Source organism: Mustela nivalis, assembly GCF_964662115.1.
Source record: "Mustela nivalis genome assembly, chromosome: 10".
Taxonomy (NCBI): Eukaryota; Metazoa; Chordata; class Mammalia; order Carnivora; family Mustelidae; genus Mustela; species Mustela nivalis.
The window spans coordinates 42,015,019-42,036,790 of NC_139029.1; the positions used below are offsets into that span (position 1 = coordinate 42,015,019).

At 53.3% G+C, this 21,772-nt stretch overlaps 1 protein-coding gene across 9 annotated transcripts in view; it reads left to right on the top strand.

Annotated features, from left to right (window-relative positions):
• Positions 1–21,772, top strand: part of ACOT11 (acyl-CoA thioesterase 11) — a 90,683-nt gene that overhangs the window by 57,438 nt on the left and 11,473 nt on the right. For 4 of the 9 annotated variants that reach the window (XM_082686175.1, XM_082686174.1, XM_082686169.1 and 1 more), the window contains exons 2-9: positions 7,723–7,930; positions 8,767–8,836; positions 13,532–13,592; positions 14,690–14,788; positions 15,235–15,370; positions 17,265–17,421; positions 18,754–18,873; positions 20,814–20,958. In XM_082686175.1, the coding sequence (XP_082542301.1) occupies positions 7,792–7,930; positions 8,767–8,836; positions 13,532–13,592; positions 14,690–14,788; positions 15,235–15,370; positions 17,265–17,421; positions 18,754–18,873; positions 20,814–20,958 (927 nt within the window). In that variant the 5' untranslated portion in view covers positions 7,723–7,791. Of the gene's footprint in view, positions 1–7,210; positions 7,324–7,722; positions 7,931–8,766; positions 8,837–13,504; positions 13,593–14,689; positions 14,789–15,234; positions 15,371–17,264; positions 17,422–18,753; positions 18,874–20,813; positions 20,959–21,772 lie in introns of those variants that run through there. The other 5 variants (XM_082686172.1, XM_082686170.1, XM_082686168.1 and 2 more) reach the window with 2 other exon arrangements.

The following is a 21,772-nucleotide window of genomic DNA, read 5'->3' on the forward strand; positions in this document are numbered from 1 at the left end:
CGGACACCAGGAGTGGAGAGACAGGGCTCCTTCCTGGTGGGTCTTCAGATCCAGGCCACCCAAATACTCACACAGTTTATTGAACATTGTTGGTGGACAGCATTAGAGAGGGGAGGTACATGGTGTCAGAAGCATGAGAGTGGGGCAGAGGTAATGGATTTGAAAGGTGAGTAGGCTTTGCAGAGATGAAGAGTGCTTTAAGCACAGGGAACAGCATGGGCAAAGGGCCTGTGGTGGGAGGCAGGGCAGCACACTCTGTGGGGCTGCCTGAGCCTTGGTAAGGAGTTCTTCCTGGAAGTCACGCCCTTCAGGGTTGGAAATAGTCTTGAAGACTATCTAGCTAACATCCCACTGGACAGATGAAGAAACTGAGGCCTACACATCTAAGAATGAAATCTATCATTTTTACTATGCCAAACATGCTTGCTTCCAGTATCTTTTTTTTTTTTTTTAAACGTATTTGGCATTTTACATTTAATTTATGTTAAACTAGCAGACCTATCTGATATGGTATCTCTTAAGAATTAAAAAAAAGTAATTTATCAAGGTGAAATACACATAATGTATAATTCACCATTTTCAAGTACACAGAACAGTGGAACTGGGGACATCACAGTGTTGGGCCACCACCGCCTCTGTCAAGATCCAAAATATTTCCATCACTACGAAGTAAAGCCCCCTACCATTTAAGAAGTCTCTCCCCTGTCCTGCCGTCCCCAGTCCCTGGCAAGCACCAGTCTGCTTTGTCTGTACTGGAGACTTCACATAAATGGAACCATGTAATGGGTGACCTTTTGTGTTGGGCTTGTTTCACTCAGGATGATGTTTCTGAAATTTAGCCATGTTTTACATATGGCTGCTTTGTTCCTTCTCATGTCTGACTAACGTTCCATTGTATGTAAGACCACAGTGGGCTTATCCATTTATTCACCAATGGACGTTTGGACCGTTTCCCCTTTTTGGCTATGGTGAGTAGTGCTGTCGTGAACACGGGTGCGGCTTAATTTGTGGAGTCCTTGTTTTCCGTGCCTTTGGGTCTCTACCTAGGAATGGAGTTGCAAAGTCCTCCAGCGTTTCCGTGCTCAGCTTTCTGAGGACCTGACAAACTGTTTTTCCATAGTGGCTCCAACATCTTCTATCCCCTCCCGCAGCAGCATACCATGTTCTCCAGACCCTTGCTGACACTTGTATTGTCCATGATTTTGCTTTAGGCATTCTAGTGGGTTGCTGTCTTTTAGAATCCTTACTGTGAGCTTGGGTTCTTTTATTTATTTATTTATTTATTTTTATTTATTTATTTTTTTAAATCACAAGTAGGCAGAGAGGCAGGCAGAGAGAGAGAGGAGGAAGCAGGCTCCCCGCTGAGTAGAGAGCCCGATGTGGGGCTCCATCCCAGGACCCCGGGATCATGACCTGAGCCGAAGGCAGCGGCTCAACCCACTGAGCCACCCAGGCACCCCGAGCTCGGGTTCTTTTATGTATCTTTTAGACAGATGAGGAAACTGAGTCATGGAGAGGTAAAATAACTTTTTCCAAGGTCTTCTGGGAAGGACGAGCTGGTAAAAGTTCCATTTATGTTTACATAAGACAACTAAACTGAAAATGTCCTGTGAGACTCTGCTTCTGAAGGACAGATGGGGCTACCCGGAGGAAAGCTTGTCCTTACCTCAGAGTTTCTCTTATGCCCTGTATCCCTTCTCCCTTCCTCATAGGGCAGGACTAGAAGGCCAAAGTCCTTCCCTTCCCCCTCTTTCATGCTGGGAGAGCGTAAGAGCTGGCTGTCAGAAGTGCCTGGTCAGCCCACGCCAGACTGTGAGCCCTGGACAGAGACTCAAGGCCGTGGCCTCTGTTCTCGTTGGTCACTGACTGGCTGTGTGACTTGGAGTCATTTGTTTCCTGCATCTTCCCCAGCTCCAAGGTATCTGAGTAGGCTCAGCAGTAAAATGGGTAGAATAACAATGCCTCACAGGGCAGATGTAAAAGTTACTGAGATAATCCGTAGGAAATGTCCTAGCAAAGAACTCCATACATAGCAGGTGTTCCCTAAAGGTCGACCCGAGTGAATGGCACATAGGAGGTGCTTCCTACAAAATACTGGCTTAATTTTCTACCTGTCCCACCCCAGAATCTTGACAAATGTCAAGTGCCAACAGGGCCTGTAGCCAGAAGTAAAACGAGGATGTTTGCAGAGGGCACCAGGGACCATTATTTATCCTATAGAATGCAGGTGTGATCTGATGTAATATGATCATCAGAAACCTACGGAACAGGAACAGCCCACCGGTGCCCTTCTCCCAGCCCTTAGGCTGGCTTCCTGGAGGAGAGCTCTTTCTTTTTATCTCTGAGTTTGGTACCCACTGCTACCCTTTCCCGCCTTGTTTCGTCTGCTGGGAACCTCAAGACAAATTTGCAGTATTCCACGGCAGACAGACTTTTTGAGCAACTGAGTTCCTAACATAATCCTCTCTTCCCTTATTTGGTTCCCCGGCTTTGTTTGCATTTTGGCTCAGGGTGCCTGTGGGGTCTGTGTGCTGTGGCAGTGCAGGCTGCCTCAGAGCCTTTTTTGGGAGGGAGGTAAGGAGTAGGCTTGAAGGGAAATTTGGGAGGTTGACACATGCTCCGGCTTTGCTGGTGGGGAAACTGTCAGGAGGACACCCTGGTTCCTCGGAGAGGCTGGATTCCCCCTTTGTGGGGACAGGCCATCTAGTTTGGACAGCTTCCTTTCACTGCTCAGAGTGGAGTGGCTCAATCAGGTCTTTCATGGGGCCTGGCCAGTGGCTCCTAGAGTGGCCCAAATGTGCTCCTCCATGCCTGACCGCCCACCGCCCCTAGGCCCGATTTCTTATCCCCACCCCCTCAGGAAATGGGGAGGGAGGAACAGGGCCTTTGCAGTCTCCTATCCAGGTGGAATTTTTGTTCCACTGTCACTAGTTTGAATTCTCACAGAACCTCTCAAAGGGGCTCACAACCTTGTCCCCTCACTGGGTTGCCCTGAAGTTCTGGTGAACCCAGGTCAGAAAGTATCATATAAACACTCAGTGTGAACTATGTTTGGGTCTCTCCCGGCTCTATTTCTGTAGAAAGCCCAAACTCAGCTTTAAATTGCTAACATTAAGTGCTCTATCAATGTTCACCCTAGGATGGGTGTGTTCTAAGAGCCTCAAACACTCACTCTTGTTTAATTTCATCTCTACAATGACACTTAGAGGTAGGTCTTATAATAATCCCATTCTTACAGATGGGAAAACTGAGGCCCACAGAGGTTGAGCAGCCTGCCCAAGGTCACACGAGTTAGTTGTGGAACTGGATTTGAAACCAGGGCAGGCTGACACCTAAGGCCTGTGTATAGACAGCCTCATGTCATGAAGGGTTGGCTGAAAGGTCATGTGAGGCTGCTCCTTCCTGCCAGGACAGGTGGGTCTCCTCTGCTGTAAGCCTGCTGTTCCAGATGGTTCTTGAAGGCACTGAGATCTATCCGCTGGCTGGTCTCCTTTCCTGGCTCATCACTGTGGGCCACACTCTTCTCCAGGAGTCTTCTGTGGTTCCTGGAGACTCCTGGGCTCCTCTCCACCTGACTCCACCTAGTGCCCTCCCACCTGCTTCCTTCCTTCCATGGGTCACGTCCCCCAAGCCGCAGTCATTTCACTCCTCCTTTCCGCTGTTCTTATGTCCTTTTTGCCTCGTCTTTTGAGCTTCAGCTCTAGGGCCACGCCATCTCTCACGTTTTCCTTCCTTTTCCTTCTCCATAGGTGTTTATTCGGCACCTGCTCCATGGCAGGCCTGAGTCTGTCCCTGTCCTGTGTGAATGCCTGTCTGATGGGGGAGGTAGCTCACAAAACAGTGACCACACGGCTTGGTTAGGGCTGTGATAGAGGCAGCAGAGGGTGTGGGGCCAGGGAGGCCCTAACTCTCTCTGGGGAAGCGGTGGTGGGAGCTTGAAGTGGGTAGAGGAAGGGCTCACCTAGCACATAGGGCAGATAAAGGGATCCTAGGCAGAAGCAGCACCCCCATGGTGGGGGGATGGAGCTGGGTGAGAGTGGTGCTCTGAGGACGGATGTGCGGCCTGGAGCTTATGAGAGCAGCTGCAGGAGCCACAGAGTGGGGCCTCGATTCTGAGTAGTAGGGAGCCATTGAGGAGTCTTGAGCAGGGGAGGTATCTGGTCAGGCTTGCTCTTCAGAAAGGCCTGTACCGTCCTAAGGGACAGAATGAAGTCCCACAGTGGAGGGAGTTATAAAGACTGGGCCTAGTGTCCCTGCAAGGCAGGGTACGGAAAGTTACGGTTGTTGTTTTGGTGGATTTGCTGTTGGGAAAGGTGTGCCTGGTGCTGGAAGCTAGAAGAAGGTGGAGAGCATGGAGGCCTGTGGACAGGAACAGTCTAGTGAGCTAGCAGTGCCTAGTGGGGGCCCGAGTTGTCACGGTAAAGGGGGCGCCTGAGAGTTTAGGGGGGTGGGTCCCTGGGACTTGGGACTTGGAAGAGAGAAGAAGTCAAGGTTAAGTCTGTTGGTGTGGGGTTGCTGTAACAGGAGGGCTCATCCTGGTTCCCTGGTGTGACCCAGGGCCAGCCTCTCTCTCTGTGTGCGTCAGTCTCCTTAGCTCTGAGGGGACTGGGTGAAAATGGCCCCTCCTGACCTGGCCCAGCAGGTCTGTGACATGGCTGTGGCCCAGGAAGAAGGACACAGAGCTCATGGTGTAGCCAGTCTGGGATGACCAAATCTGGCCAGGTCTGCTGTGGTCTGGGGCCAGCGTAGGCACATCTGCCATCCGAGAGGGCACGTCTCTGACCCCCAGATGCCCTTCCCACCTTCGCAGCGGGCTCTGCCCTCCCTGTCAGCTGTCTTGGCTCAGCCTGGCCTGGCTGCTCCAGGCCCTGACTCCATCTGGGGCCTCTGCTCTCCCCGTGACTGGCCCTGGGAGGGGTGGCCTGGCTCTGGGGCCCCATTGGCTGAACCTTGTCTGGGCCGCACACGCCCCTGCCTCCCAGGCTGGCTGCCTGCCCACCTTGGGGTAGGAGGCGGGCCAGCCTGGCCTGCCATGACGTGGGCAAGACTGCCTTGAGCCAAGGAAGGAGTTGGAGTCTGAGAGGCCATGCCTGGGGGCAGTGGCGCTGCTCTGTCCCTTCACTCATGCTCTAGCCCCGGGGCTCTGTGCCCTTCTCCTGGACGAGAGCAGGGGATGACCACCATGGGTCTTGCCCCTCAGTTTGCCTAAGAGCTCAGCCCTGCTCCGAGGAGCACGACGTTGCCTGTCTGACAGAGTGACGGGACCTCCCAGCTTTCTCAACAGAAATGTCAGCTGGGCCTGCGAGAGCCCTGCAGGGGTGGAGTCTGATCCTGGAAGCAGGACTGGGGCTGCCTTAGGAATTGGCAGTCTTCCCCTGCCCCTGCCTGCCCAGTGAGTGACCGATGAAGCTCAGGAGGGGCGGGGACGTGCTCAGAATCACCAAGCACTGGAGGGCCAGGGCTAGGATTTGAACTCAAGTCTGTCTCTACTCGTCCCTCCACAAACCTTTGATGAGGTCCTACCGTGTGCCAGGCCCTTCTAAGCATGAGCAGTAGAGTAGGGGCTTTTCAGAGGGAACAGACCAGTTTATCTTTGTTCTCTCAATGTTTGGTCCAGGGCACAGGGGAAGTGCTCGGTGAATGAATGAATGAACAAATAAGGCAAAGATTCTGCCTCCTCCGGGCCTGTAGAATCTAAGGTGAGGGGAGTGACTCCTTTTCATGGAACAGGAAATAGGAAGCTGGTGGTGGGAGTGGAGACTGACCGGGTGAGAAGCAGAGAGAGGACTGGAACTCAGGTGTCCCACTTGCTGGTCTACTGCTGTTTCCATCCTCACTTTCCACATCTGTAAAATGGGGTCAATAGTTCTCATGCTCTGCCTTCCTTGTGAGGACCTGATGAGGTGGTAATGCAAAAATCGATTTGTGAAGCAGGGACATTGTGTGTCGGGCTTTCTGTGTGCATGCCTGGAACTGCCCAGAAATCCCACCTGGTCTGCTCCCTTTCTTCTGACCCCCTACCCTTTACATCTTGCATCCCCCATTTTCCTAGCATGCTCTGTGGCTTCTTTCTGGAAAGTTCTGCCCAGAACCTCTGTCATGGGACGGGTTTGGGGAGAGTACAGGGGACTGGAGTCTGCCTGCCTCCTCCCTCTGCCATCTCCCACACCCAGAAAGGCGACCGCGCAGCCGCATCTATGCAGGCCTGCAGTGCACAACAGGCCGGAAGTGCCTTGGCAGTGGTTACCATGGTGATGGGTCCTGCTGCTTGGCCACCATAGTGGCCTGCCAGATGCCGGCAGGAGCCCGCAATCCTGGCAGCCTGGCACCCTGCAGGCCTCTTCCCAGGCTGAGCAATCCTGGGGCTGCCCTCACTCTCTCCTTGACATGGAGCATGGTACCTCAAACCTGGGGGCTCTCTGGAATGCGCTGCCTCTCCAGGGACCCAGAAGCTGTTCTAGGTCAGAAAGGCCTGGTTCGAATCCCAGTTCTGCTGCTTAGGGGGTCCACAACCTTGAATGAGTCACCTTGGTGTGTTTTGAATTTATTGAATTGGCTGTGGGAGCCTCGTGGGGGAAATTATCCAAGGAGGACAGACCCCAGCACAGAGAGCTGTCCTTGCCCCTCTCTGGGGCTGTGGCAGGGTCAGTGTTGGGGCGTGGCACTGGGCCTTCTCAGCCCCAGGAGCAGCCAGTGCAGTGTGGTGGTAGGACCTCAGGCTCTGTGGCCAGACCTTGGGTCACAGCTGTGCTCCCCGCTTCCTGGAGCCCTACCTGCAGACTGAGGGTAGCAATGAACCCACCTCAGGGGTTTGTCGTGTGGCTTCAGTGGAATTTGTACATGCCAAGTGCTTAGCGGAGTATTTGATGCCTAGTAAATGTGATAGAAATGTTCGCTGCTACTGTTACCCCAGCCACAAGAGCTGGGACTTGGGTCATTTCTCTCACACGGGCAGGGGTGCTCAGCTCTCACTCACAGCCTGTTAGGGAGAATAGGCCAGAGAGCTAGGAGGCCCCCTTCCTCATCCCAGCCCATCCAAGGCACCGCCCTGTACGCCCCATCCTTTCTGCCTGGGGACAGGCAAGCCAGGCCCTGGGTAGAAACTCCACCTCCAATTCATGAGTCTGAGGCCTTCCTCGGCGGCTCCTCCAGCTGGCAGCTGCGGCAGGCTTGGCCTGGACCGGACAGCTGGTCGGTGGTGGCCTGGAGCCCTCCCGGTCAGGAAAGCCAAGTGCTAGGGACAGACGAACACCCAGCGAAGGTGCCACCTCTGAGGTCATCTGGAGAACAAGAGAGCCCGAGGAAGGGCGCGCTGGGGGAGTTGTAGGAGCTGCTTCTGGGAACACTTTATTGGGAACAGAGGCCTCCCTGCGTGGAGAGGGGGGACCTTTCAAGAATGAAGATCAGTCTGAGGAAGAACTTTAGCCAACTGGCCCTCCAGCAGAAGGGAGGACTGAACTTCCCTCCTCCTCCCTCAGGTTCAGCCAGGGTCCTGCTAACACGGAGTTGGTGGCCAGAGGGAAACTGGGTAGAAATGGCATCCAGTGAGCGCCCTGGGCTCTGAGAGCCTAGGCTGGAGGGGGGTGGCCACTGCTAGAGTTGGGGGCTGGTGGGAGGTGGCCCCTGGGGTGTCTCTGCTCCCCCTGTGGCACTCAGGTCTTGGGACGGTGGGCCTGGGAGAGCCTGCAGCAAGCTGACCTTTCTGTCCCCACTGTTTCCCAGGGCATCGCCTCTGTATTCTCGAACCGCACATCCCGGAAGTCCTCCTCTCGCGCGGAGACCGCCGGGGCCATGGGGGACGGCGGGGAGTACAGGAACCCCACGGAGGTGCAGATGAGCCAGCTGGTGCTGCCTTGCCACACCAACCAGCGTGGCGAGCTGAGTGTCGGGCAGCTGCTCAAATGGATCGACACCACCGCCTGCCTGTCCGGTGAGGCTCTGCCGGGCACAGGTGTCCTCCCGCGGGCAGCCCCGCCACCTGGACGAGAGGTCCCCATGATCAGAGATGGTCACCGTCCCCTCTGAGCACCGCCTTCGTTCCTCATCCTGCTCTTTGCTCATGCTGTTCCACCTGCCTGCAATGCCCCTTCCCAGTTCTCAAAGCTCAGCCTGGGCCTACCCACTGCCCCCAGTGTGTGCGCAGCTCTGAGGGCTGGCCTGCACCCTTGGGTCTCTGCTCCAACAGAGGGCCACCTCCAGTGGGGCTGCTTCAGACTGGCCTGAGGGTGCCATGAGCTCCCTGCCCTGTAGCATGGCTTGATGGGGGCTGGGCAAGGCAGAGTTGGGCCCTGACCCCGCCCTGGGGGCAGGGGAGGGATTCTGGGGGGACTAACGTGGCCAAGAGCATAGTCCCGAGGGTGAGAATGACTCAGGCAAGGAAATGCTGCTGATGTCCACGGCAGAGGCGTGGCTCCTGGGAGAGCTGGGAAGTAGAATAGCCCAGGCTGACGACTCAGTCATTGAACAGCTGCTCACTGGGGGTCTCCCCTGGGCCACCTGCGGGTCAGGCACCATTCCCGGACCGGGGCCCAGTAGTGAACGAGAGGGACAGAACTCCTGGGGCCCTCAAGTTTCAGTCTCACAGCAGGGAGAGATGCCAGACAGATGATCAACAAACAGGGTTGGGGGTAGTGAGTGAGGTGGAGAAAGTAGAGGAAGGTGGGGTGTGGACCAAGAGGCACAGCCTCAGCTCGCGACACCTGACATTTGCTCAGAGGCCTGGTGACATGGGGACGCTGCTAATGTATGGTTTTCTTCTGATGCCAGCCGAGAGGCACGCTGGCTGCCCGTGCGTCACCGCTTCCATGGACGATATCTATTTTGAGCACACCATTAGGTAAGTGGCCCCACCTGCTTTTTGGTCCCCTTGGTCTGCCCACCATGAAGCTAGGGTCCCTCCCCCATCTCCCCACCTGGTCGGCCTGTGAGCTGCATGGAACCCTGGAACCCAACTTGACTGACCAAGGGCCTTTGTGGAGCAGGTACAGACCTGTCTGCGGGGGCTCTGGGAGACCCATGGACTGGAGCTGGCTAGCTGCTGGGTGCCGTGGGGTGGATTCCCGCAGCCAGGTTTGCAGTTGGACGTTGCTGAGGCAGCATTGTGGGGTGCTGTGTGACTCTGGGAAAGTCAGTCTCTTTCTCTGGCCTTCTGTTTTCTTATCTGCCAAATGGAAGGGATTAGACTTAATTGGTGCATGTCCTTTGGAACTTGGACATTGTCTGTGGGCCATTGGTCACTGTATTGTAGAAAGGTTTCTAGGCAAGGTCCCCCGGCAAAGCCTGAATCAGAAACTTGGACCATTCAGCCTCTGCTCACATACCCCCAGGAACAAGGAGTTTATTACCAAACAGTTTTTTGTTTTGTGGTTGCTTTCTAAAATGTCTGTACTAGTTTCAAAACTCTTCATCATCCTGTGCTGAGCTTTGCCTCCAATTAGCTTTGCTGGGACTCATGGAGCATTCCAAGCCCTTGGCCCAGGACAGGCCACAGGGGCTGCACACAGTGTTCTGGCCTTCAGGCCTGCTCCTAAACTCACTGTCAGAGCCTAGGACAGCAGATGCCAAGGGCTGATTCAGAGCTTTCTGGGTACCCAGCATGTTGCGGTTAAGGAAGAAATTTGGTCAGTCCCTGTCTTTATTTATTTGGTCCTTTGTCACTACTTGCACCTGTTCTGGACCAAGGCCCATGCTGGGTTTGGGGTATGCAAACTCAACTAGATCATAGGCCCTGTGCCCCAGGAGGTCCTGTTTGTCGGGAGGCAGATTTAGAAACATAATTTCAATTCAAAGGGGTACATGCCTTGCTAATAATGATCTCTCACATATGGGAGCTTTGTAACACTTTTATTTTGATTTTTGATTTGCAAAGAAGTTGTATCTCAGAAGATCATATGGAGAGTTCCTATATATCTCACTCCCAGTTCTGCTGTTATTAGCATTTTAATTAGTACAGCACCTTTGTCACTATGAATGAACTAATATTGAGGCATTATTTGTAATACCTTTTTTAAAAAATAAATTTTATTTATTTATTTAATAGACAGAGATCACAAGTAGGCAGAGAGGCAGAGAGAGGAGGAAGCAGGCTCCCTGCTGAGCAGAGAGCTGATGCGTGGCTCGATCCCAGGACCTGGGATCATGACCTGAGCTGAAGGCAGAGGCTTTAACCCACTGAACTACTCAGGCGCCCCCCCCCCCATTTTTTAAAGATTTTATTTATTTATTTGACAGACAGAGATCACAAGTAAGCAGAGAGGCATGCAGAAAGAAACGGAAAAGCAGGCTCCCTGCTGAGCAGAGAGCCTGATGTGGGACTTGATCCCAGGATCCTGGGATCATGACCTGAGCTGAAGGCAGAGGCTTTAATCCACTGAGCCAGCCAGGCACCCCTGTAATAACTTTTTAATATATTATTCATTTAATCCACGGAACAATGCTACAAGGTTCTGGCTATTAGTATCCTCATTTTACAGATGAAGAAACTGAGGTACAGAGAGGTGAAATAACTTGCTGAAGGTCATACAGATAGCAGAGGACCCTGGAGCCCCAGAGCTCTTGTCCTTAACGAAGAGGTCACATTTCCTATATGTCTGGGGGTGAGTGTGATGGCATAGAAGGTAGTCAAAGGGGCCTTCCTGGAAGAGGTGTTCGAGCTGGCTTCAATACCATCAACACCATATGTAGTGCCCCTCTAAAAGCCAGGGGAGCGGTGTCTGGGTCAGTTCTAAGTCTCTGCTGTCAACATAGTTTTTGTCACCCTGAGGAGCTAGGGAGGAGAGGACTGGGGGTAGAGAGTGGGCATGTGTGATGAATGGACCTGCTGCAGGACTCAGAGATTCAAGGTGAGTCTGGGCCAAGGGAGGTGTGGGTGGAAGGGGAAGCCAGAAAAGATCCTGGGAAGGAGGGCCAGCTAGGGATGGGTCTGGAGCAAGGCTGGTGACCAGGAAAGGCCTAGCTGCCCCTGAGGAAACCTGCAGAAGGTATTTTTGGTTTCTTTTTGTTTTTGCCCTTTAAAGATATTTCAAAATGTATCTCTCAGTGATACGAACTCCTTTTAAACATAACCTCAACATCATTGCTACACCTAAACAAAACTAGCAGTAATGTCTCACGAACGTCAAATATCCGGTCAGTATGCAGGAGCCCACACCGTCTCCTGATTTTGTTTTTATTTTGATTTATAGTGATTTTTGTTGTTCAATTCAAGATTCAGATAAGGTTGCAGTTGGTTGCTGTGTTCTCTTAAGTCTTTTTTATCTATAGGGGCTTCCCCTCCCCCAGAATCCTGCCCCCTCACCGTCTCTCTCCTTTTTCCCTCAGAATTTATTTGTAGAGGAGACCTGGTTCTTTGCCCTCTCAAGTTCTCCACCATCTGGGTTCTGCTGTTAGCATCACTGCGGTGTCATTTAATATGTTCTTCTGTCCCCTGTCAGTAAATTGGTCCTGGGGAAGGGCTTGCACAGGGCTCAGACTGTGGGAGTTGCCTCTGTGGGATGTGAAGTACACCCAGAGGCAGGGTTGGGGAGCTAGAGGCTAGAGGGGCCCCTCAGGAGGCTGGGCAGTGACCCCGGGGAAGGAGCCAGTTTTGGCCTGAGCTGTGGGATGGAAGAGTGTCAGGAGGGATGAGAAACTCAGGAGTTCAAAGGGGTGTCTGCCTGGCTTTGGGGAAAGCTAGTGAGAAGGAGGGTAGTGGGAGGAGTGGGATGGGAGGGAGAGGAGGAGGGGGAAGAAGAGGAAGAGGGGGAAGAGGAGGAGGAGGAAGAGGGAGAAGAGGAAGAGAAGGAGGGGGAGGAAGAGAAGAGACACAAATACCTCTTCAGCACCACAGAAAGTAGACTGTTATTTTATTTTAAGGATCACGGAAGTTTTTTCTTAATTTCTTATGAAAACTTCCAAGACTCTAGAAAACTTGAATAGTGCAATGATCACCACCAGTGAGATTCAAGAATTAACTTTTTTTTTCTCAATATGCTTTATCTATATATGGAAAATAGATACACATATTTCTCTCTCTCTTTTCTCAAGTATTTGAAACTAAGTTACAGACATCATGACACCTCTTCCCTCCATGTGTCAGCACGTATCTCCTAGAAATGACAGTCCTTCCATGCCTATTAGGACTGAGGGCAAAATAAACAGAAATGGACAAGTCCTTGGCAAATGTGAGCTTCTATTATTTATGGAGCTCGTACTGTGGGGCTAGGCTTGGCACTGGCTCTGTCACATCCCCTCTCACTTGACCCTCAGTAGTCATGCATTTTGGTACTTGACAGACAAAGAGCTAGGCTCAGAGACACAAAGCAACTCATCCAAGGTCACACAGCTCCGTAGTGTGACAGACATGCCAGAGCTGGACTGGAACCAGGCACCTGTGACTCTGTGGCTCACTGTGGCCACTGCTGCCCCTTGAAAGGCAGGCCTGTTGGAAGGGACCCGGCCTAGCTTTGGGGAGGAGGCTGTGCATTCGATGAAGATATTCGCACAGTCCTCTCCAGGTTTGTGAGCCAAAGCACAGAGAGATGAAAGGACTTGCTCAAGGATGAAAGGACTTCCTCCTCCTCATCCCAGTCCCTGTCTGGCTCCTCCTCCTTGTCTTTCAGAGGGGCACCCTCAGCTGCCTCCAGTTAGACACAGAGTGGGTGAGGTGGCTCCTGTAGGGATTCTGACTGTTTATCTGGACATGGGAATTATTCCAGAGGGACAGGCTGCAGCTGGAAAGAGTGGGGCCCCTGTAGTCCACAGAACCCTGGCCCTGTAGCCCACAAAACCCTGCAGCTGGAAAGAGTGGGGCCCCGGTAATCCAGAGAACCCTGGCTCTGCTATATTTTAGCTGGGTGATCTTGGGCAGATAGCTTGCCCTCTCTGATGTTCAGTGCCCCTAAACCTACCTGTCAAGTTTATTTGGAGGCTCTAATGAGGCAATGCACGGTGCTGGGCACTGAGTAGGCATCTTTTAAACGTTCCCATTTTCCTTTTCACCCTCTTGTTTATAGTCCCTTGGACTTAGTAGGCATTCAATAGATGTGGAATGCATTAATTCAGTAGGCCACTATTTTTGGAGGACCGACCCTGTGCCGTGTGCTAGGCTTCAAATGGTCAAGGGGGAGCAAGACAGATGTGATCCTGGCCCCGGTGGAACTTAAGGATTGTGGGGGAGACAGAGGCCCATCTGTTAGAAAGAGTGTCGGAGAGTGAAACTTCTTGAGTGACAGAGGGGTGGGGCAGGGGCCCCCAAGGAGGGGACTGTTGAGCCACAAGCCAAGAGAAGCTCTAGCATTCACGGGATAAGGGGAGATGAATGAAGTCATTCCACTTCTTTCAGCCTCCACCTTCTCACCTGTATAGTGAGATGCTGACACTATCTTGCCAGCTTGCTTTGAGGACTCAGTGATATTGCTGATGTGACCATGGTCTGTAAGCCATGACATTGCCTTGCTGGGTCCCCTCAGCAGAGGCCCTGCAAGTATCCAGGAGTCCTCTTCCTTTCCTCTCTCCCCTCTGGAAGGCCCACCTCCTGCTTTTCTCTCCCCAGTGTCGGACAAGTGGTGAATATCAAGGCCAAGGTGAACCGGGCCTTCAACTCCAGCATGGAGGTGTGTGGGGTGGTTGCTGCCTGGCGGTGGGTAGGTGGGTGGCTGGGGTTTCTACCTCCTCTCCCTTCTCAGCCCCCTGGGCACACTCACACTCATGGGGCCCTGGTGGAGGCAGTAGGTTTCTGAAACAGCTGGCAGGGTTGGGAGGATCCTAAGGCTCTTCCTGTCTGATACCTAATAACACAGAAGGGAAATCTGAGGCCCACGGAGGGGAAGAGACTTGCCTCAGGTCACCAGGTCACATAAATTCCAACCTGAGACTTGACTTTAAGCCTCCTAGGTCTTTACAACTCCCCTCAGACCCTGTTCAGCAGCCAGGTAGTCATGGGAAAGTGGGGAAGACAGCCACCAGGCCTGACCCTGGAGGCAGCAGGGCTGCAGCAGGGGAAGCCCTGGACTTCATTGCATTAGCTTACCTCTTGCAGCCTCTGTCTTCCCATCTGTGAAATGGGAGCATGATTCCTATGCTGTGGGGTTCTTAAGTGAGTTCTGTGAGCTCTGGGGGAGAGACTGTCTTTCCCACCTGTGGACAGCAGGTCTGGGCAGCTTCCCTTAGCCAGGCCACTGGTTACTGAGGGGTCACTGAGGACAGAGTCCTGACTGCCTCTGGGTACCCCCGGACACCCCCCAGATGCCTGTCTTTTCACTGTAGCCAAGATTTTACCACTTTAAGTGCTTTCCTAGATACAGTCTCATTTTCATTCTCTCCTAGGTATGCTCACTCCCATTTCTGTCATTCATTCATTCATTCACTCATTCATTCATATTTTAAGTAGGCTCCATGCCCAACGTGGGGCTTGAACTCACAACCCTGGGATTAAGAGCCTCATGCTCTACCAACTGAGCCAGCCAGGCACCTTGTGCTCACTCCCATTTTATAGATGAGGAAACCAAGCACCAGAGGACAGAAATGACTTGCCCAAGGCTTTCCAGGGATCCAGGAGTAGAAGCAGAACCTATCTCAGGTTTCTGGCTTCCAAGACTCAGTAGGTGATACAGGAATGCAAGGCCGGGCCTGGGCCATCGAGTTGTGGAGCCTCAGGGTGGGAGCTCCATTTCCCCCCTCCTCACTCCTCCCGCCTTTTCTTCCCTTCCAGGTGGGCATCCAGGTAACCTCTGAGGACCTGTGCTCTGAGAAGCAATGGACCGTGTGCAAGGCCTTGGCCACCTTTGTGGCCCACCGGGAGCTCTCCAAGGTAGGGCGCTACACCTGGGTGCTTGTCGTGGCAGGCCGGGACTGGGGCTGTGAGGCTGGGGGTTGGCAGAGGCATGGAGGAAGGGGCACTTCAGGGAATTCACAGAGGAAGCTCCCCGCAGCTGTGGCCAGACCCCAGGCATCTTCCCTCGCTCCTCTTCCCCACCTCTCATGTGGGAGTCTTCAGATCTCACCATTCCCTTACGTGTGCTATAGGACCTCCCACCCCCTGCATCCTCTGTGCCTTTGCCCAAGAAAGGGGACTGGGGACATTTGCAGGATGAAAGTGACAGATCAGCCAGCGTGAAGACAGGAGGACAGCGACAGAGAGGGGACAATGACTTGTAACAATCTAGCAGCAGCCCCAGGTGTGCGATGGGGCACAGCCCTTCCTGCTGCTTCAGGAGACCTGTCCTGAGCATCGCCCCTGCTGTCCCCCACCCACAGGTGAAGCTGAAGCAGACTACACCACGCACAGAGGAGGAGAAAACAGAGCACAGTGTGGCTGCCGAGCGCCGGCGCATGCGGCTGCTATACGCGGACACCATGAAGGACCTTCTGGCCAACTGCGTTATTCAGGACGGTGAGCAGCTGGGGGGGCGGAGTGCAGCTGGCATCCTGCACGCCCTCTTCTGTCTTCAGCCCCCACTGGGCAAAGGGAGGAAGAGAGGTTCCTTGGGATGTCTACTCACTGGCCTGATGGCCCTTTTGTCTCAAGGTCTCCTTCAGGGAAGGGCGTGTTTGGGCATCTTGTTCAGTTCCCAGGAGCCATGAGGATGGAATTAGGATGTGAGGAACCCTTTGTTATCCACGACTGTATTTGGATCTTAGGTTTAAGGGTGTTTGGGAAGGTACTACTGAGCATGGCTGAAGACTATAGGATTTTTTAAAAAGCATATCTGTCTATCTATCCATCCATCTATCTGTCTATATGCTTTATATATATATAAATATATGCACGCACATATATATACACATATAGATATATATACACACACATACATAAATAATATAGATGTAGATATACATATAGAATAAAAAGCAAGACTCTCTCCTACCCAGAACCTGGGTCCCCTCCAGTTACTCATTTTGGGGCACCTTTCCAGAAGATTCCCTGCATACTTAAGCATACCATGTATTATTTAGCCCTCTCTTTTTACCCAAAAGGGAACAGACAGTACATATGGTTCAGTGTCTTACTTCTTTCCCCTTAAGAGTACATCTTAGAGATTGTTCTATACTATCACACAAAGATCTCCCTGTGGAGTGGTAGGATTTTGACAGATGGAGAGACAAGGAAAGGTTTTCCTGATGGAGAGCACAGGCTGGGCAAAGGGTTAACCTTGGATTCACTCACTGATCTCCAGAGCAATAGGATGTGGAGTCTTCCTTGCACCCTAGACAAGGCAACTGTAGGACAATTCAAATGTAGTTCAGCATCCCAGAGTGGGAGAGAGCAGGTGCGAGCAGTTGGCCCCATAAAGCAGCGAGAGGGGCTCCCAGTTCCATGTGTTTATGTATGTGGGGTCTGGGGGCTGTGGCTGGGGAGGCCTGGCTCTTCCTACTGTCTTTGAGACCCCCCTAGAGCCATCCATCCACTGCAGCCCTCCCAAACTCCTCTTGTCACGACAGCCCCTCTACCCCAGGGTTAGTCCAGATGCCTTAGTGCGACATCCAGGCCCTGGGCTGGCCATTCAGCTTGACCTGGTGCTGACCTATTATTTGCCCTCAGCTCCATCTAAGCCAAGGCTTCATTGCTTCCTAGGACTGTCCGACCTGTCCTGTCTCCAGATCTCAGCTCAGGCCCCCTTCCACCTCCCCTTGTGCTTGTCTGTGGCATCTCGGAGCAGCCTGCCAGTGAATGACCACCTCTTTGATGGGCTGTCCCTGACGAGGTCTCTCTTCTTGATTGATGGGAGATGCATGGCTCCCCCTTGGGTTGGAGGGGGGATGTCATATCAGCATCTGCTCCTCTGACCCCCAAGGTCCTGCCCGCCCTTGGGCCTCTCCTACTGAGGATCTCCCGATGCCATTGCCCCTGACGGACAGGGCCTGTCAGGGCAAAGGGAGGGAAGAACTATCCTTCTGAAAGTCTGTCTCCTGAGTTTGGTGCCAAGCTCTCTGGAATCACGATCTCCCTTCATCTTCACAAACCTCGTGGGTTGGGTCTGACATACCCCTTCACCAATGAGGAAACTGAGGGTCAGAGAGGTTCCCTGACTTGTCCGAGTTATGTCCAGGTGTGTCTTCTCTACAGGGGGCAGTGTCCTGCCCCCTGCCCCAGGATGACCTCACCTCCCTCATCCTGAGCCCTCCTGTTCCTCAGCTGAGGCTGGCATTCTTGGTGCTTAGTGGATACAAGACTCTGGGTGACTGGGAGTGCTGGTGGCAGGGGTCCCTGGGTTTGCCCTGTGGGAGGGTCTGCCCTTGAGAACCTTTCCCCTTCCCACTCCCTCCCTCTGCCCTTCCCCGGTCAGATCTGGAGAGCAGAGACTGCAGCTGCATGTTACCGGCCGAGAAAACCCATGTGGAAAGCGTGGAGCTGGTCCTGCCCCCCCATGCCAATCACCAAGGCAATACCTTTGGGGGCCAGATCATGGCCTGGATGGAGAACGTGGCCACCATCGCAGCCAGGTGAGGAGAGAGTGCACTGCCTCTGCCTCCCCTCCTTTCTCTCCCTCCTTCCCTTGGCTGGCTCCCTCTGGGGGGAGAAACCCCAGCTTGGAGTTGGCATTCAAGGCTTCGGGAGCTTGGCTGTTCTGTTAGGGGGAAACCTAGGGCTTTGAGAGCCAGAGAGGAGTGATTTTTCTGTGAACTGGCCGCCCCCTCCTCCACACAGTACTCATCACCTGCGTGGGAAATGCCACGGCCCTCGCCCAGCACTAGGGCCTCCTCTTGGCTGGGTCCTGCCTGCTTTCTTCCAGTATCTTACGCTAGCTGCACCTGAAGCCATCTGCCCTTCCCTGTTCCCATTCTCTGCCTTTGCTCCTGGCCACTTCCTCTCCTTTTGATCTGCTAAAATTCAGGAAGCCTCTTTAACTGTTCCCTTCTCCCTAGAGGTGAGAACAATTCCTTTCTTCTTCTAGAATCTCTGCACCTCTCCGGGGTTTGTTCTCTAAATATGGGGGTATTTTTTTATAGCTATGATAACTGACACTCACTGCCTGACCCTCCTACCTCTAGGGCTTTGTGTTTCTGTTCCCTCTGCGAGGAGTGCGCTCTACCCCAGGGTTAGTCCAGATGTTAGTTAGGTTAGTTAGGTTAGTCTGGATGCCTTAGTGTAGCATCCGGGCCCTGGGCTGGCCATTCAGCTTGACCTGGTGCTGATCTTTTACTTGCCCTCAGCTCCACTTAAGCCAAGACCTCATTGCTTCCTGTGACTGTCCTAGCAGTCCTGTCTCATCCTACCTATCTTCTGTCAGGAGTGCCCTCCTCAACCCACACCTTCCTGAGCCAGAGGAATTATTCCTCACCTCTAAAGAGCCTGGCCCACACGGCCCCTCCCCTGTGTTGACCCCCTGGGACCCAGTGCATGTTCGAGAAGATCTCAGAGGAGGGTCACAGCCCAGATAGTCAGGGAACCCTTCCTGGAGAAAGCTCTTCAGCTGTGCCTTGAATGACAAGTAGCTTCGGGTAAGGGGAGGGCTTCTAGATAGTAGAAGCAGCTGGTGCTGGGGTGTAAAGGTTGGGGAACAATGGGGAAGGAATTAGTCCCAAGCCCTGTCCTTTCGTCTTTCACCTCAAGCTCAGCTGCTTGCATAGACCTGAGTGTTCTAAGCTGTGAAATAGGACTTCAGTTCTATTCCCCTGGGCAGAAGCATCCCAGGTTGGGTGGGAGTGGGTGGACCAGAGGGCAGTGCATGTGGGCTGTGTCTGTGGCTGGGGGCAGGGGGAAAGGCTGGCCCAGGCCTGTGGCTGAAGCACTGGGGCATTTTGTCCTGTCTCCCCAACCCCTGCCTCCTCCAGCCGGCTGTGCCGTGCCCACCCTACGTTGAAGGCCATTGAGATGTTCCACTTCCGGGGCCCCTCCCAGGTTGGGGACCGCCTGGTGCTCAAGGCCATCGTGAACAACGCCTTCAAGCATAGGTAAGGAGTGGAACCAGGGCCCCCTGGGATTGAGGGCTCTTTTGGACCTAGTCGCAAAGCTGCCAGTGCCACAGATAAAAGGCCCATGAAGTCTAAAGCCTGCCCAGCAGCAGGGCACCCTCACCATGACCGAGATGCAGCTCTGCTATTCCTTGCTCTGGGCTCTCCAGCCCTGTGGCTCCTGGGGTCTCCAATCATACCCTATGCTCCGTGTGTCTCTGTCTCTCTTCCTGGCTCCTGCCTCTGGGCTGTGCTCACATCATAGGGTCCTCTCTTGCCAGTGTTCTGCCGTTTATCAAGTCTTTCCCTACCTTTCTCCTAAAACAACAATTCCTTCCCAGAGTCCTTAATTTGGAATGAATCAGATACTTTTGAGAAAGCTTACTTTAAATATGTATCTTTGATGATTTCAAAGATCATAATGGAGTTGTTAAAAGTGAGGGAACAATGGAACACCTGGGTGGCTCAGTCCACTAAGCATCTGTCTTCAGCTCAGGTCATGATCCAGGGTCCTGGGATCGAGCTCCACATCAGGCTTCCTGCTCAGGGGGGAGTCTGCTTCTCCCTTTCCCTCTGCCCTTCCGCATTCATGCTCTCTGTCCCTCAAATAAATAAATAAAGTCTTAAAAAAAAAAAAAAAGTGAGGGAGCCAGGCTCCCTGGGTTTAAGTTTGGCTTACCTTTTATTGGCTGTGTGGCTTTAGGCAAGTTATTCAACATCCCTGAGTTTCAGTTTTTTTTTTCTTTTTAACAATTGTGCTATTTGTTTGTTTGTTTATTCATTTATTTCAGGGAGAGAGAGAGCCTGCAGAACAGGGTTGGAGGGGGTGGGTTGGGGGTGGGGTCTGGGGAGGACCAGAGGCAGACGGAGAAAGAATCACAAGCAGGCTCTGTGCTCAGTGTTCAGTCCCACACGGGAAACCACCCCATGATCCTGAGATCATGACCTGAGCAGAAATCAAGAGTCAGATGCTCACCCATCTGAGCCACCCAGGCGCCCCACTTTAGCTTCAGTTCTTTGGCCTGTGAAATGGGGCTCAGCACGACGACATCACAGTTGTGAGGGTTCAGTACTTACTGAGTTCAGTCTTACTGGCACATTGACAGAGGAACCGTGCTGGGCAGCATTATTATTACTGTTCTGGCCATTGCTCACGGTCTGACCCACACAGCTGTGGCGGGGGAGGGGTGGTGGAGGGATCAGGGGGTTGGGGGTGGGGAGGTGGGGTGGTGAGCCCTGAACTAGCAACTGCAAGTCCGGCCCAGCTTCCCTTCCTGGCTGCTGTGGGACCTTGGCCCAGTGACTGTCCTGTCCTAGGTGCTGGTTCACCCTCTGCATAACATCCACATGCTGGGATCATCAAGCTTCCTGAGAGTGGGGCGCAGGGGTGGCTGCTTTTCATAATCCACAAAACAGCCATGAGTGAGCTGTCGGGAGCATGGCTGTTAGGGCCCTCGTGAAGATGTGTGTAGGGGACATTATTTCCAAGTAGGAAAAAGTACTCACGTCCTTCCAGAATCCTTTGCAGTTTACATGGCATGTTTTATATACATGATATGTATGTATCTATGTATATGTATGTACGTGTTATATACATTTATTCCATTACATAGTATATATACATAGACATGTACATACATGTATGTATATACTTGCTCAGTGCCATGTTCCCCAGCTGTTAGCACATGAATACATGGACCAAACCAGTGTATTCCTTTCTGGGGCCCCAGTGACTAGCCTAGGGCCAGGCCTATAGTAGGTGCTCTGTAAACAGGATGGAAGGGAACAGTTCTGGGTTTCCTACCGGAGGGATTCTGATCTGGGCTGCTGGGAGAGCCACAGGAGTGTGTGTGTGCACACGTGCACGTGTGTGTGTTGGGGAGGGGGCATGGGCTCAGAAAGGTGGGTCCAGCATGGAAGCAGCCGTCCTTCCCCTTCAGCATGGAGGTGGGCGTGTGCGTGGAGGCTTACCGCCAGGAGGCTGAGAGCCATCGGCGGCACATCAACAGTGCCTTCATGACCTTCGTGGTCCTGGATGCGGATGACCAGCCTCGGACACTGCCCTGGATTCGGCCCCAGCCGGGGGTGAGTGCCACTCTCCCCACCACCAGTTCCCTTCCCCTCCCTCTCTGCCCAGGAATGGTGGGGCCTGCTAGCCCCTGATGCAGCGGGGGAGTGATGGGCTCAGCCCTGCCCCTCTGTGGGGGCACAGCCAGCTGCGTTGCCCCGCGACCCGCAGAGACGCTCCTTGTGCAAGGCAGGAGCCCTGGTCTGCCTGCAAGAACAGGGCGCCGTGGATAGGCCTAGCTCAGCTAGGTGTTAGCAGGCATTCAGCGAGCCTGCAGAGTCAGAGGAGTGCTGGCTTTGGGGTCAGATGTGGGTTGGAAGCCCCCTCTGCCGTGTTCTAGCGGGCACCCTCTGTCAGTTTCTGTCTCCGCCCATACAGCAGGTGTGTCTGCACTCCTGCCTTCCGGGGGTGTGGGGGGGTATATGAGGGGCGCTGAGGCCCATAGGTACACAGTAAATGGTGACCATTATGAGGAGGTGACAGGAGAGCAAGAAGCATAGAGACCAGAGTCAGGGGCTTGGGTTCAAAGCCCGTCTCTTAAAAAATGCTGTCTTGGATCACCTGGAGCTTCCTTCTGGGGATGCAGAGGGGTGACCTTGGAGAGGCATTCCCTCTCTCCAGGATGGTCCTCCACCCTGTCTACCTCACAGGGCCAAACATTGGCTGTGAAAGACCCCCACTCCGCAGCTGGGCTTCTGCAGGGGAGGGGAAGAGGAGGAGTGGTGACTAGTTCAGAGGCGCTCTCAGCCTGGGCCAGTAACGCTCATGAGTGGGGAGACACCAGAAACAGTGGTTAAGAGGCTGGACTCCAGGTCAGGCTGTCAGGGTTCC